Source organism: Podarcis tiliguerta (genome assembly GCF_965153285.1).
Source record: "Podarcis tiliguerta genome assembly, chromosome: 4".
Taxonomy (NCBI): Eukaryota; Metazoa; Chordata; class Lepidosauria; order Squamata; family Lacertidae; genus Podarcis; species Podarcis tiliguerta.
The window spans coordinates 58,875,688-58,892,844 of NC_139537.1; the positions used below are offsets into that span (position 1 = coordinate 58,875,688).

The window sequence follows — 17,157 nt, forward strand, 5'->3', positions numbered from 1 at the left end:
AAAGCGTGTCAACCTTTCTGGATTCGGCTATGTAGTTGTGGAGCTGCTCATGGACTAAAATGCAGTCAAGGAATCTGTGCATTTCTGGGCCACAATCCTTTCTCAAGCCTTCTGTGCAACACATACCAAATCTTTGATTGACTAAGAAAAGGTTACACTTTTGCTGTGGTTGGTATTAAGTCACACAATCCGACTCCCACTTCACAAGACATTAACGTGTCCTCTTTATATCATATATTTAACATATGGTAGTTGGCAAGTGTATAAAAATGTATGAAAGGGATTGATGAGGTTTTTTTGCGTGTGCTACATATGATTGCTTATGTAAGCCTAATGCAATGTGACACTTTCCCTGAACTTTAGTTAGAACATTGACTATATTTTTGGTTCCAGGAAGAAGAATGATGAATATTATTGTTGTTATTGTTGTTATTATGGTTTTTGTCACTTGACCTGAAATTACCCTTGTATTACCTCATGTAATAACTGAACTGTACAATTACTAAACTTGGCAATCTGTGTAAGAAAAAAGCTAGTTTGCCCTAAAAGTATTGGGACTGGCATAAACTTCATATAGTATTTTAAGTGGATCGGTATCTTTTTTGTCTTGCAGCCATGAGACGCAGACTACATGCTGGGATCATCCTAAAATGACTGAGCTCTACCAGTCCTTAGGTAAGATAATTTTTCATATTCAGCTGCTTGGTTCTCTATTTTCTAGAGAAATCACAACAACCTTGAGTGCAAATACCTGCACTGAAGCAAACTTTTAAAACGGAAACATAGGGAAAAAGAAAATCTTAGCTTTAAGTGTCAGCAAATGCTTTAAATGTTCAGTTCTTTCATGTTTTATAATAAAGATGCATTTCAGAGATTTTACCTTTTAAAAACCAACTAGTTAGCATGAGCACACACCCCTCTCATCAGATGAAAACAAGGCCCAGCATTAACTGAAGGCAAGCCTCATCAATGTGGTGGACCCATTTTGTGGGTTGATTTACCGAATTTGGGGGCATGAAGGTGTGGCCAAGGGAGATTGTTTTCCTTGCTTTAAGCCAAAAAGCCCTTCTCCAGTTGCTGCACATCCCTTGGCTTCCAGCTGCATTCCAAAAACAAAAAAATTCAACAGCCTTATCTCTGCAGTCCTGTACCTTGTGTTTTTTTCTGGAACCAGAAATGCAGCTGGGGACATGAAGAGTGACCATACAATGTTTAAAGTGCAGGCAAAAAGCATTTGGGGTGTGTGTGTGCGCTGCATGATCATTTGTTCTGTCTGCCCAAAAGGAAATGCAGGGAGGTTGCAGAAAGTGAGACAGATTGACAGGCTTTGATATGTTTCCTCCTTTTTCTGCACTTTAAATTTGTGGGGCAATCTCACACCTTTCTGTGTGCACCTTCCAAACTCTGTGTGTGGTCCACAAAGCGCTGTATAGTATTTTCAATACCTTTAGGCTGGGAATAAAATAATCCATATGCAAGACTTTCCTCAGAGAATAGTATCCGTAGTGCACTCACATACTATATAGTTGGAGATTGCTTCTTTAATGTTTCCCCATCTTCCATTATATTGCTCCATTGGCCCTTGAACATCTTGTGCTTTTGCTTTGAATGGATGCATGGAAAGGAATATGTATTTCAGAATAAGGTCCCACTTCATTTTGTATTTTAACTACATTAGTCATCAGCAGGTTATTTTGATATGTGAGAGATACAAATATTTTAGCCATAGTTGAAAAGTGATTATTTTATTCTATTTGCAATATAAATTATTATTAAACATAGACAAATAAAAACCCAGTGTAAAAGGAAGATAGCTTTTGAATTCAGTAAAAGCATGATCTATTTTTGGCATATAGAACATGAGGTTACAGGTGTTTATATTAACATTTTAGCTAGGAATGATAGTACTTTAAATTTTGTATCTGTGATGCATGGGAAGGGATTTTTAAATATTTTTGGTGCTTCCACAATAAGCAGCCCTGTCAGAAATACTGTAGAACAGAGTAAAATTAGTATAGTAGGCACAGTATAATACTTTATATAAACTGAACAATTTAAAATCAATCCATTTACTCTTGGGCAGAATCTTTAATGTGTATTCAGTCCTTCCCTTTGCCTTGGGTTGGAATGGATAATAATAACAGGATGTTTCTGAAGCCCTTTAAGATTTTCTAATTTGTATAAAATTAAAAGTACATTTTATATTGCATGTTTATTACCTATATTATTCCTTGCTGTAATATGCACACACCAGGATGAAATCTGGTTTCTTGGTTGAAGTGATGCTCATAGTTTAAGAAGGCTTAACTGCCCTTTTACAGGCTTGGTGGTGATATAAAAATGGTATCCATTAGTTTTAGAAGAATGTAGTCATGCCTTGTACAGCATCACAAGCCCATGCAGAAGCTTTCTTCTTTCCTCTTGAAGTTATAAATCTAACATGCAGAAAATCAAATCATTTTTCCAAATAATGTATGTTTCTCCCCCATAAAATAACTTTTCATATAGCAGGCTTTTCTGTTAAGGAGAATATATTCCCCATTTCTCCCTGTTCTGTCCTTTTTTATGTGATCCTCTTTATAGGTTCACCTTTTGGTTTGTCCCTGCCCCCCCCCCCATGTATTTCAGCTTTTGATTTTCTATAACACAATGGTTGACAGCACCACACTCTGTTTCAATGACAGATTGTGGTTTGCTTTTGCTTTTTAATGATTTTGCGAGAAGATAACCCTGCGCATGGTTTTTTTGTTTATTTTATACCACATATCCAAAGTTGTAAATTACTGATGGTATCATATTTGCTATTACTACCTAGTTGTCTTATTTAAACCATAGCTTTTTAGTATTGTGCTTTCTTTATCATTCAGTAGTTCATCTTTGAACTATTTGTTTGTCTTTACATTTGCAAATACTGTTTTCTAACAGCTCCATGTTTCATTAACCACTGATGTGGTGTTTAACTTTTACATTTGTTTCATACCTGGATTTAAGAGGCAATAAATAGTGAAAAGCATCTAAACATCCTGCTTTGTTGATAAGATCAGTAACAGAAAGATACTTTAAAAAATAGTGGAGTTTGATTATGGAAAGACATTGTGAAGATTAGGTTAATTTCTCCACCAACCGTTTTCCATGTCAGCCACAGTGCTGGAGCAGATTGTGTCCTCTTGAGGTTTCTCAGCTCAATTCCTCTGGCTTTTACATACTGCATTTTGCAGACCCAGATGCAGACCCTGTAGCAGTATTTCTATGCATGTCTTACAGGAGGTTTAAATAAAACTTTTAGAGTTTTGTTGAACATTTTATTGGAGAACAGCGGAACAGTTATTTATTAATAGAGCAAGGTGCAAAATTCGTAAATGTTGTAATTTTGCTTTGACAAACTATGATTGCTTTTTATTCTCTTCCCCACCCCTTTTAACAAACATATTTTGTGTTCTGTAAGTTTTTGTTTTATTTGTGGTTACTGGACCTTAAATAATATCCAATATTTGATTAGTTAAACTGTTGCTTACATTCCTTATGCCAACCTTGCAGACTATTGCAAATATTTACCAGCCTTTACGAAACTTTATTTGCTTGCATCTGCAGCAGCAAGGCATTCACTCGCTAAATGTGACTTTTCTCTCTGGTTCTTTAAAACTAAAAAATAATACTGTGAATTCAGAAATACAGAATGATTCTGAGTGTGTGTGTGTGTGTGTGTGTGGTAACCATTTCCACAACATCATAAGAGAATGGACGACTAGGCACAATTTGCATATACTAAGTTATATGCATAGATAGAAGTTCAGAAATAATTATTACTCCACTTTCTCCACTTAATCCTGTCTCTACTTTTGTGTTTATATGACTGTACTAAGGGCCAGCGCGGAGGAAAGCAGCTGGGGATTTATATGCAGAAGGAGGTGCATTGAAGAAAAGTAATCTCTCTAATTCAAGAGCCTCATATATAAGACTCTTGGAGTCCCCCATTGGGTCCATTGGACTCCTACCAAACTTCACACAATTCAATTCTTTTCAGGGCAAAAAAGTCACAAATGACAGGCTGGTGTAGTTATTTCACAAGATGAACTGCAGTTGAAATAGTCTCAGCTTGCATTTAAATTGCCTTAATACAAGCTTCCAACAAGTTTTGTCCTTGCATTGAGGAAGTGAAACAGGCAGGTATTAGAAAGCAGATCCTCTTTCAAAAGCTTTATTTCTTTTCGGTCCTTGCAGTGTTGTTCTGCCTCAGATATGGTACCAGAAATTAAATGCTTGCAATAGGTGGTAGGCCTCCAAGGCCAGTCCTAGGCTTTTATGGTCCCTTGGCCTTTTCCAGTGTTAGAAACTGAGATATGAAAGCTAGGAGCTAAATGGCACTTTAAACTTAGGTTATGGGCAAAACAAATGGAATGTCTAGGCACACTTTTTTAATAACAAGAATACAAAGCTGAAAATGAATGAGCTGCAGCTAAGATATTATGTTCATTTTTCACATGGTCTACTCCTCCCCCTGCCCACCCCCCTAATATTCTTAAGAGGGTCTCTTCTCCAGTCTTCAGAGAGTAGCTAGAACTGGGGATGCAGAAAAAAGTCCTCCTTTCCTTCCACTCTGCAGTTTTAATCTGAAATCTTCGGTGCAATACTGCGCCCAGAGCTCAGAAACTGCTTGTGCTAATGAAATTCCCTGTCGCAAAATGTGTGTAGAACAATGGGAGTTTTGAACACTGGCCTTTTCTCCTCCCTCTGAAATTATACCCCTCCCTTTCTGGATCTTACTGTAGAACTACCATAACTTAATAAAGAGGTGGGCAGACTTCAGGCTTATGTGATTTACTTTGTTTTTTACTAGAGACATGAGATCTACCAAGCAGAGCCTGTTGCAATGGGGATATATTTAGAATTTAAAATTCTGATCCCAGGAATTTGTTTTGCATGCAGTGCAGTAGCGACATTTTTATATAGGGACAAGGGTTAAAAAGGTGCTGAAACTTGTTGGGCCTAGTAGGTATGTGGTATATGTGGTGTGCAAGAGAGGGAAGTTATAAATAGTATGTAGAGTGTGTTTGTGAGAGTGCCCTGTGTTAGGTAAGTGACAGCATAATTCTGGCCTCGCGGTGTGGCATGGTGATTGGGGCAGCACAGAGGTTGGTGGCGTAAGTTCTAGAAAAAAGCCCTGATCCTAACCATGTCTGTTCAGCAGTAGGTATTATTGAATTCCATGCGGCTTACTTCCATGACGGTGGAATTTGGATTGCAGCCAACAAATAATAGAGTGGTAGCAGAAAAATACAATGAGAGATTCTGGCAATGGCAGCAGCTATGAATTAGGCGGTGGGTGAACTGGACACCTGAAAGAAACCAGGCAGATGAAGGTCAGGGTCAGCCTAAAGACCCTAGGACTTATGCTTGTGGAGCAGGGCTTCCCCCCGTCTTCTTGCCCATGCATCTCCTTCAAAATTGTCTCCTGACAGTATTTTCAGTATTTGTCTACGTATGTTTCATAGTCTCTGTGTTGATCCTGTGTTGTGTGACATCTCAGAGTTGCTTAAAAATATTTATCCTGCCTATCCATTTACCGTATTTTTCGCTCTATTGGACGCACCGGACCATAGGACGCACCAGACCATAGGAGGGGAGAACAGGGAAAAAATATTTTTTCCTTGTTCTCCCCCTGTAAAACAAGGTGCGTTCAAGGTGCATTCACCCGAGCCTATGGAGCTGGCGGTGGGGGGAAGCGCTGCTTCCCCCCACCCCCAGTCTCAAAGATCCCCGAAGCCTTTGGAGCGCAGCGCCCTGCTGCCCTGCAGAGGCTTTGCGCGCAGCCGTCCCCAAGCTAAAAGAGCGAAACGGAGCCCTCGTCTCGCTGTTCTGGCTTGGGAACAGCCTTGCTAGCCTCTGCAGGAGAGCGGGGTGAATGCACCCCGCTGTCCTGGAAAGGTTTTGCGCGCAGCCGTCCCCAAGCCAGAACAGCGAGACCGAGCCCTCCGTCTCGCTGTTCTGGCTTAGAAACAGCCTCGCTAGCCTCTGCAGGAGAGCGGGGTGAACGCACCCCGCTTGCCTGGAGAGGCTTTCCGAGCAGCCGTCCCCAAGCCAGAACAGCGAGATGGAGGGCTCCGTCTCGCTGTTCTGGCTTGGGGACAGCCTCGCTAGCCTCTGCAGGAGAGCGGGGTGAACGCACCCCGCTTTCCTGGAGAGGCTTTGCGCGCAGCCGTCCCCAAGCCAGAACAGCGAGACGGAGCCTTCCGTCTCGCTGTTCTGGCTTGGGGACAGCCTCGCTAGCCTCTGCAGGAGAGTGGGGTGAACACACCCCGCTTTCCTGGAGAGGCTTTGCGCGCAGCCGTCCCCAAGCCAGAACAGCGAGACGGAGCCCTCCGTCTCGCTGTTCTGGCTTGGGGACAGCCTCGCTAGCCTCTGCAGGAGAGCGGGGTGAACGCACCCCGCTTTCCTGGAGAGGCTTTGCGCGCAGCCATCCCCAAGCCAGAACAGCGAGACGGAGCTTAAAACCAAATAATTTCAATCAAAATTATTATTTTTTAAATCAGTAATCATAACACATGTGTTAAATTATAGCCAGTGATCTTAAGCATGGATAAATACCACTGAATTGTAAACTGTTTTCAAACTACATCTTACTGCACCATAGCTCTGTGGTAATGTCTCAGTAAAATGTGTACTGTTGTGTTTTAATGATATTTTAGCAATATCGACCTCAGCATTTTCAGTTAACAAAAGAGTATGTTTCCTCCAGGTAAACTAGTGTTGTTTTAAATGGTAATTGTAGCAGCTGGGTGCAGTCATGAATGTGGACTTATTTGTTACCTCTTTGGATTCTCTCTGAATTCACCAGTGTAAAATAGTAAAGGCAACTCACAGTTCTTAACTTGAAGCATGATGCTTTTTAGTTTATATTTCCAGAATCTATTGCTTTATCATCTGTGACTGTAAACCCTGTGTGTAAAAAGAAAGTGGGGAGAATAAAGACATAAATAGGTCGCAGTCACTGCAAACAAACATGACACATCTCTTACACGATGTGTAAGACGTATCAGAAGCTTGTATCAAAAGCTGGAATACATTGGCCATAAACTGGCACGGAGATCAGCTGTGGTAATTGAATGAACAGTTTCTCTTTTAGATCGTTTTCTCTTTGGCGTTCAAAATGTTGTCTATATTATTCTATGTGGCTTTCTGGGTCATAGAATCATAGTTGGAAGGTACCACAAGGGTCATCTAGTCCAACCCCCTGCAATGCAGGAATATGTGGATAATAATGTGTTTCTGGATCCAGTGCAATTTATTCAAGAATTACAATACTAAGCTGGCATCCCATTATATATCCTACCTCTGGTCTGTATGCTTGCCAATTCTTCTGTAAGTGGGGAAAAAAGACCACCATTCACTTTTGTATGTTAATACATTTATAAATATATTCATAGTCTAAAATTGTTCAAAGTTCTGTTTTTGGAATAAACTTTTAAAGAACTGACAAAAAAATATTAAAATGAGCAAGAAGAAAGCCTGATAGCATGACGTGCTGTATTTGATAGCAAATCTGTATGTAATAACTAAAAGTAACTAAAAACATTGAGTTTCATAAACTAACCTCAAAGACAGACAGTTGCTGTTTTCATTTGGAGTTTTTTACCCTGAGAATTACCGAGTATAGTAATTTAACAGGAGACCCTGAAATCACTGCAGGTTGAGTAAGGGTTTATTAGTAGAAAGTGAGGTGTGCAGCTGAACGCTGCTGCCCTGAACTTACACTGATGCTGGTTTATGAAAACTTAATTTTGACTCCAAACCCAGGATTTTAAATTCTTGTTTGAAACTCACATCCCTGTTTACAAGAATATCCTGGTAAAATTTTGAAGTTTATATCCCAACAGGCAGGACTCATAGAATCCTTACATTATTCATTGTTGCTGCATTAACCATAGTTGTTAATTTTGGCGCCTACATAATGCTGGAGCATGTAAAGATAGCAGGCAAAAACAATGCACTGAGTGTTACATCTTCACCATGGCATCTGAATTGATTGTACTGTTCAACTGTTGAACAGTTGTCCAGAGGTTACCTTTTTGCACTCCTTTGGCCCTCCCAAGTTGGAAAAGGCAGCTTTTCTAAGGTCCTAGAGCACCTAATCGACAATTTAGTCTTATGAAAGATCAGGTACAGTATATAGATAAAGTATAGCTAGCTGTATTCAGAGAAAGACCATGTTTTCAAGCAGGCTTGAAATCATAGTGTACCACAGTTTGCCAATTTGGACAAAACAGTAAACCAAAAGCAGAAGTGAAAGCTTCCAAACTCCTCATCCTGGTTACATGGAAGGATCAAGGAGAAAAGGAGGTATACCACATTTGTATGACATTTGGAAAATAATATTTATTAAAAGCCAGTGTAATACTAGCCAAATATTTTAAGGAAATGACATACCGTATTTTTCGCTCCATAGGGCGCACCTGACCATAGGGCGCACCTAGTTTTTAGAGGAGGAAAATACGGGGGGGGGGGATTCTGAATCAAATGTTGCACTAAACTATTTAAAGCAGCAAAGCGGGCAGCTCCTGTCCACTTTCCTGCTTTAAATTGAGCCTCAGAGGAGGGTAGGAAGGGGAACCATGGCTTATCTAAGTCCAGTTAATAATGCTGAGCCTGACTTATGGCCATCAAGATTAGCCTGGCCATCTCAGTAGAAATCTGGGGAGGCTGGGGTGGACTTTCAGTGGTCAAAGTGTGGTTGTGTCTTCCTGCCCAGCATCTATTTCCTGCTGTCTTTCCCCCTGCACCCCTGCACCCTGCTTCGAGGGAAGGAAGCGGAGCCATGGATCCTCTGCTCGCAACTGCAGTGGATTCCCTCCACTTTGAATCAGGAAAGTGGGAGAGGAGCTGCTTACACAAGTGTAAGCTGCTCCCCTCCCACTTTTCTGATTCAAAGGGAGCCCGGGAGAAGGGAATCTGCTGCATTCGCCAGCAGAGGTTGCATGGTCCCCTTCCTTCCCTCCTCCGTGATTGCTTTGAAGCAGGAAAGTGGGAGAGGAGCTGCTTACACGAATGTAAGCTGCTCCCCACCCACATTGCCGCTTCAAAGGGAGCCCGGGAAGAGGGAATCTGCTGCAGCTTCCCCCACCTCCCGCAGAAGCCGCACGCTCTTTAAAGGGGCTGCATGGCTTCTCCTGGCTTTTCTGGGAGGTGGGGGGAGCCGCAGAGCCTTTAAAGAGGGCGCCGCTCTTGGGGGCTTTTCCCCCAGGAGGGAGAAGGGACTGATGCGGCCAGTCAATCCCTTCTCCCTCCTGGAGAAAAGCCCGCAAGAGTGCATGAAGCTTGTGTGCGGCTCTTGAGGGCTTTTCCCGCCTGCCTCCCCCCTGCATTCGCTCCATAGGATGCACACATATTTTCCCTTGCTTTTTAGGAGGGGAAAAGTGCGTCCTATGGTGCGAAAAATACGGTAATAAATGGATTATTGAAGGCCAGTTAAATTCAATTTGACTTTCATCCCAGTGTGGATTGACTTTCATCCCAGTGTGGATTGGCCCATAAAATGGTCAAAATCGGTTTTATCTGGTTCATTCAGTTTTTACTTGGTTCAGTGGGAATCTGGTCTACTGGCTCTCTATAATGCAATGGACTCTGTATGACCATATTTTTCCAAGCTCTAACAACTTTTCAATATATTTGTTATATATTTTATAAAAATTAAGCCAAGTGTGTTGGATAAGCAGAATTTGGCAGAAGATTCCTTGGACTATCCTAAACATTTTACTTTATAGGCAGCTTAATATGCATCAAGATAGAACGTTAGCCATTGATACATCCTATTCAGCCAGCATTTTCAATTGAGCCTGAACAACTGTTGACTGACTGCTCTTTTCATAAAATCTGGTCAATAGCAAACTGTAATAGTCATGCTATACATAATAAGAGAGACAAATCTTCCATGCCAATATTTATTATTTTATTTTTCTATCAAGTTGAATCACTTATTATTTCACCGTTGCTCTGAAGATCAGCATGAAACCACCTTCTTCAACAACAACGGTGGGTTGTGGGGGAGTGGCTGGCTATTCATGCAATTAACTAAGAACTCACTGAACTGCCTCTTTGCCTGACCCCATTTTATGTTCATAGAAGCAGGTGTGTTGAGCGTGTGGCAGCAGGTTTCCTGTTCACTTAAAGTAGAGGTGGGGAACCCTTTTCAGCCTGAGGACTGCATTCCCTCATAGATAGCCTTCCCCGGGGGACATTTGAATTGTGGGAGGGGATAGATGTAAAACTAGGCAGGGCAGTAGGTGTGACTCTTACCATTGTAGAGTAGGCTGCATTGCAGCAAGGCAAAAATCTGAGATTCTAGGCACACTTCTCCCCATCCTGCATCCAAGCAAGTTAGAAGTGTTATCACACTTGCAGGAGGCATTGCAACCAGCCAAAAGAATTCAAGGGTGCAGAGCCAGGACTGCTAAGGAGGTATAACAATATGTCTCTGTTGAATATTATTTTTAAAGCATAGTGCATGTACTGCAGTTTCAGTTTCCAAAGAGTAATCCTTTCATGTACTATGTGAAGTTCTTGAGAAAATAACTATTCCTAATTGTGGTGTTGAAATTTAAATGCACCTTCTGCAGCAGGGCTGGCTCAAGACATTTTGTGGCCAGAGGTGAATGACAAGATGGTCCTCTTCCCCAAGGCATGTGCAGATGCCAACTGGACTGTAGTTTAATCTTACTCTAATGCTAGTAAAGGAACTATATCTTCCACTGCTTTTGAAGGCAGCAGGCTAGCACAGGGGTGCAGGGCAGGCTGCATGGCACTCACAGCTCTGGCCACTCCCTGCCCTTCAGCATCTGCTGCCTGAGGCAGATGCCTAACTTTGGCTCTTCCTAGAGCCAGCCCTGTTCTGCAGGTAGAAATAGGCAAGTGTGTATTGTTTTAGCTGCCATGAACAATATGACTTGGTTGTGGTCAGGCGAGGAGCAAACGGAAGTAGAAGTGTAGCATTAGAACTACCCACCAAAATGTCACCAGATACGTAACAAACCACCCATTAAAAACATGTACTAGAAAGCTTCTAGACCAGCAGTGACAGCAGCAGTGTTTTTTAAAATCCGATTTTATGGGGAGCAGGCAAAACTGGATTAAACAAGTATAAATTATAGGCTGCAATTTTGATTATAACAGGGTGTGGATGGTAAAAAATATATGTATGTGAGCAGCACTGATTTCAGGATAAACTCCTGTCTGGAAGCACTCTTTGTTACAAGTGTTTTGAAGAGAGTGACATATTATGTTTTATTGGGGTGGTTGGGTTCTGGAGTAGGTTACTGTAAAGGTAAAGGGACCCCTGACCATTAGGTCCAGTCGTGACCGACTCTGGGGTTGCGGTGCTCATCTCAATTTATTGGCCAAGGGAGACGCCGTACAGCTTCTGGGTCATGGGGCCAGCATGACTAAGCCACTTCTGGCGAACCAGAGCAGCACACAGAAATGCTGTTTACCTTCCCTATTTATCTACTTGCACTTTGACGTGCTTTCGAACTGCTAGGTTGGCAGGAGCTGGGACTGAGCAACAGAAGCTCACGCCGTTGCAGGGATTCGAACTGCCAGCCTTCTGATCGGCAAGTCCTAGGCTCTGTGGTTTAACCCACAGCGCCACCTGCGTCCCTGTAGGTTACTGTAGGAGACTGATAATACTGATAATTCCTATATTTAACAGTTCTTAAAAGCAGCCTAATTTCAGTCATGTGTATGGATCAAGCATACAGCTTCATTGCCACAGCTTCATATGTTGTGAACAAGCCTCAGGCATATATGATGGGTGCCTTTCTGCAACATAATTCAAGCACTATCAAATTAGCTAATTTACTGGCAACTTCTATTTATAAAAGAGATCCAAATTGAGAATGTTTGTTAACAAAAACATTTCATTGAAAAACGCTAGTGGGAGTTGCAGTGGACAGAGGTTGAGTGGTTGTTACATTGTAGCTGCATGTAGCAAAGAGCTATGAGTGGTGGCTGCACTGTGGGGAAAAAGGTCTCCAGCAGAGAAAGCAAATGGAGGAAAAGAAAGGGATGGGGTACGAGAACGTGGAGCTTGTACATGCTGTAGTATCCATGTAAGGGTATTATTAATCCAGATATGCCAACTAATTGCTGTTTTTGTATAAAGTTTTACTGAGTTTAGCTCTCCTCCTACATTATCATTTACATTACTTAAAGAGCATTGAAATGCTTTTTTTTCTTTCACCAGATGCTATTTATATGTTAATCCGTATTATCTCACTTCTCTTTCTCATTTGTAACATAGTATTCTTGCTTCTTTCCTCTGTCCTTAATTAAAGCATTCTCTTTTTTTACACATCTGCACAATGAAATTGCAGTCACAGTGCCTTGGCAAAAGAGGTCTTTATTAATTTGCTTTCATGATAGATTTATTGTCTATGGGATTGTTTAAGTACCATAGTTTATTCTAAGCCACATGAAGGTTTGTGAGGCACTTTCTATTATGGTGAGGCAGATCTGGCAGGAAGGAACAATGCCGAAACAATACACTAATGAGCAGCCTATTTAAAAGGTGCATAGAAGTCTGTAACAGGAATACAGCAAATACATAATGAAGGCTAGTAGTATTAACAAGATAAGGTATTTTAGCAGACATTCAAAATGAATACTCCAAAAGCTGCAGTCTAGATATTGTGATGCTTGTCTAGTTGACAGCTAAATGGTGATATGAAGTGAGTTTTTTGTTACTTTTTTATATTAAAAAAAGGTGGGCAGGAGAGTACTGTATCTCTGTGTGCTGAACTCTTTCATGGGAGTTTTCTGCACTTCCCAGAATATTTACCAGACATGAGAAATAGAATGGAGGGAAAGTCAGAAGAGACCTATGAAGTGAAAAGAACATTTGTTTTGTGTGTGGTGCTTAATCAGGATTGATATGCAAGGCTTTCTTTGTGAATGCTAATGTCAGGTGTGATGGTGCAACTTCAAAGGCTAGCACCTTTTATTCTTTGCTCTGTCCCCATGAAAAGAAGCAGTGTCTACAAGGCAAGGAGAAACATGCACCAGATCTAGAGGCACATTTTTGTACAGTATAAGTTTTGGGCACATTCATCCCTGATATGCAAGATGAGGCCGCGTTCTGTAGCATGATGGTAACAAAAGGCCACCTGCCTGCATTCCACCACATGCTGAAGCATAAGGGGCTCGATGGGTTTATTTCGGAGCTTATATATTTGTTTGTTGTTTTTAAATGGAAGTGGGATGAAGAAATATTTTAATAAAGATGTTGTGGCGCTTCTGTTCTCAATCTTTACTTGGGCGAGATCCCATTCTGTCCCTGTTCATTGTAACTTCAAAGGGGCACCTTAACTGCTCAGTTATTAAATGAAGTGAAATGGTAGGCTTGGGAGGAATCTGATGCGGCAGAGAACAAGCACAAAAGTAGGTGAAAGTGGCGCTGGCGTTGGCTCTTTATAAAGCTGCATTGTTCTCTGGTGCATCACGGGGTTTAGTTCCTACATGCAAACCCTGGCAGAAGTCCCTCCCTCCCTCCCTTATCTGTGTCTATCTTTTTTCCTCCCTTAAGTCCTTCTCTTTTCCCCTTTTCAAGTACTCTTTACAAAAAGCCTGCCAATCCCAAGGTGAAGGGGGGGGGGAGAGGAAGATTTCCTAATTCATATCTTTAAAGTAGTCTTGCAATAGTACTGTGCATCATTTTGGCCACTTTAGTCTTGCAATAGTACTGTGCATCATTTTGGCCATAATCCAACCAAACCAAAATATATCTTAATGCCATGAATTTCAATAGGAAAAAGTTTAGGAGGTGCTTAAGTCTCCCTTGAAATCACTGGCACAGTGCAATCTTATACATGTCCACTGAGAATTGAACCGTGTTGAGTTCAGTGGGACTTGCTCCTAGGTAACTAGATATAGGTTTGCAGCCCTAAGGGTACTTAACTTTGGCTGGTTTCTGCCATTTATGTGTGAAGCATATCACATGACAGCAGTGTTGTTAATATTAAGGATAGCCTTTTCACGGTTACTGGTTTAATTCCTCACATGAAAATGAAGAAAATATTTTAAGTTCTTATTTAAAGTGAATCTTTAGTTTATCTGTTCACCAAATACTGTGCCATTGCATCAATTATGAAATAATTGATTTTTTCTCATCCCCTTTTTTCTTTCATTCACCTCTTAGCTGACTTGAACAATGTTAGATTCTCAGCATACAGAACTGCTATGAAGCTCCGAAGACTACAGAAAGCTCTCTGTTGTGAGTATTTTACTAAACTTTCATTTTTTGTATATGTACTTCAGAAACATATACTTCAAAAATTGTGATGAGATAAGTAGCGTTGAGTCCTGTCAAGGAAAAGGTAGGGTATAAATAAATATTTAATAATAATAATAATAATAATACTTCATTGTTAGTTTCCCCCATATTGTTCCCCCATCTCTTATACTGTTCATTTTCAGGCTTGTACCCAGAATATGACTCTAGAAAATACCATTGTTTAAGCAGGAGTTTTGTGAAAGAAATAAAATAAAATAATACATTTATCCACCTTTTCCTGAAAGGAATGCAACGTGGAATACATGATTCTCCCTCTCAACAGGGAAATGTTATGAACCTCAGTGAAATTTTCCCTTAATTTGGATATGGAAACATTTTAAAGGGAAGTTGCACACCATAGTTTCTTTTATTTTTTTCCATTTGAAAATTGTTTTCAGTTTGCTTGTTAAACTTGACAGTTTTGGGTTCTGTTCGGGTATATATTGAGGATGTAGTTGAAAACCCTCTGAATCATAGATCTTGCTTCTGGAAATACATATGTTCTAAGAAATGTCTGGTTGCTAACATCATTATATGAAAATATGCAAAATGCATACACATAAATACATGGCTTTCAGGAGGAAGACCAGAGACAAAAAAAGACTTTAAAATAAACAGAATAACATCATCAGAATGAAATAAAAGCTTCCCCCCTTTCAATTATATGTCTCATATGCAGGGCTTTTTTTCAGCTTTTTCCCGGCACCTCTCAGGTGGGCACCATTGCCATTCTAAGAGGATGAGGGAAGTGTTCATGGTGAGTTCCGGCACCTATTTTTTCTAGAAAAATAGCACTGCATATGAAAGCCAAAATACACAGTAATAATAATGATGATGATGATGATGAGTTTCTAACTAGACTGTGGGCTTTGAAACTAACTGAAGGTTCGTGATAACTGTTAATGAATGTTGGTATTTCTGTGCTTTCATTGTCATCTAGAGGGTGGTATCCAAAGCTCTCTGTGTGTGAATGGAATGGACTCCCACTTGTAAAATGGAATGGATTCCCACTTCAGCTTCCCCTCTTCCCTCACAGCGCCCGTGATGTTCCCTCAAAAGGGACTCCAGAGGATTAGGTGACCATCTGGTGCTTGGGGAGCCGCTGTAGGGAAGAGGGGCAATTGAAGCCCCATTATATGAGTGGAAATCTGTTTGTGCAACATTGAAGGCTGTAGTAAGCTTATAAAGCAAAACCTTTTTCTGAATTTTGGTATCTCATATTGTTATGAATCTGTGGCTGTAAGACTTAATTAAGGTTGGGTTGTTAGAACTGGGAAATAGCCAAACTCATGTGTATTTAGGGTGGTCTCAAGTGTGTGTTAGGGTACAGTAAGAGGTGTAGTGGGCCCACAGGTAAGTCTTTTTATTAGCATATGTGAAAGCTAATTAAAGCAGGCAGACATTTTAAGTTGTGACCCTTCCTTAGAAAATTCACACAAGTTAGGTGCTAATTAAGTCAGACAAGCTTCCCTGAGATGATCGCCTGGTGAGCAGATAAACCATTAGGAAGTACAAAGCTCAAGGGGGCTAGGTGTGAAAAGTTTATTCAGGGGATAAGAGTGTAGGGTTTAGAGTCGCAGGGAGGAGTTAAGGAATAGAGTTACTAAGCAGTGGGGTAGATAAATAGTTTTTTTAAAAAAGCACGGGATGCTGATGTCTCTTCTGAACCCAGTGCTTTGGCTATGGGCTCTTGGAATGTAATGCTGCAGATCCCTCTATTGGATTCAGGTTGTATATATGTGTCAATAAACCATGTATCATAAAGACACCACAGGCTCTGCTTTGCCTCATTGAAGGGGAACACAGACCTGGTACTCCTGGAATCTTAACACAGCTCAGAGATTGGGATGATGTGTAACAATATAACCACTCCATTAATACGGAAGGGGCTATGCAAAAGCAACTGTTTTACATAGGTGTAAACACAAAAGGTGTAACTGAGGCAGTTCTGAATGCAGTATGTTTCACTGGCAGGTGTAAATATGTACTGGTGGTATGCTGTGGCACATCATATATAAATTATTGTTAAAAAGTAAGTCTCTGAACATGTAAAGCTGTACAAATTACTTGGTTCATTTAAGATGGATATGTGTGTGTTTCATACCACTCCTTCTTCAAGCAGTTGTAAGAACTTTACAGCATAATTTGTCTTCACTTGCAAGTTTAATTAGGGCCAAGACAGGTTTCTACCATTCTGGATGTTCTTATTAAACATGCATTGCCACCTCTGCTAAATACCTAAGCCTATTGTTCATGCCTGCTTCAAAGGGAGTTGTTTGATATGGCTGGCTAACAATGTTTGTTCTCCAAGGAATTATAATTCCGAAGTAAAAAGCACAAAGCTTAGGGTTGCCATATTTTGAAGAGCAAAAAAAGAGGACACATTTGCCAACTTCTACTTTTAACTACTTTTACTACTTTCAACTCTCATTTTAAATACCCCTATTATATGTAGGCTATAGAAGCTGTGATATATTGCTAGTAGCAATGTTCTTAACTTTCAACAACAAATAACCCAACTTCGTTGCTGTTAATGAATTTCCAGTAGCATAATTGTTTTAATCTTGAATTGTTGATATAGGGAAAGGAAGAAAGATACAACATTCCTTACAACGTTAGGAGTATTAATTAAAATGAATACTTGTTTACTTGAGGAGATTATGGCTGCAATCCTATACACACCTGGGAATAAGCCCCATTAAACTCATTGGGGCTTACTTTTACATGGACATGTAGAGAATTGCACTGCAAGACTGTAGTTTTATTTGCACTTACTTAGAAGTAAGACCTATTAAACTCACTGGGAATTAGAAGTAAGCATGCATAAAATACTGCTGCTA

The 17,157-nt window shown here is 40.6% G+C and overlaps 1 protein-coding gene across 29 annotated transcripts in view; it reads left to right on the top strand.

Moving 5' to 3' along the window:
• The window catches only part of DMD (dystrophin), a 984,302-nt gene that overhangs the window by 913,478 nt on the left and 53,667 nt on the right, over positions 1-17,157 (top strand). For all 29 annotated transcript variants that reach the window (XM_083438913.1, XM_083438919.1, XM_083438923.1 and 26 more), the window contains 2 exons: positions 614-675; positions 14,183-14,257. In XM_083438913.1, the coding sequence (XP_083295039.1) occupies positions 614-675; positions 14,183-14,257 (137 nt within the window). The remainder of the gene's footprint in view (positions 1-613; positions 676-14,182; positions 14,258-17,157) is intronic.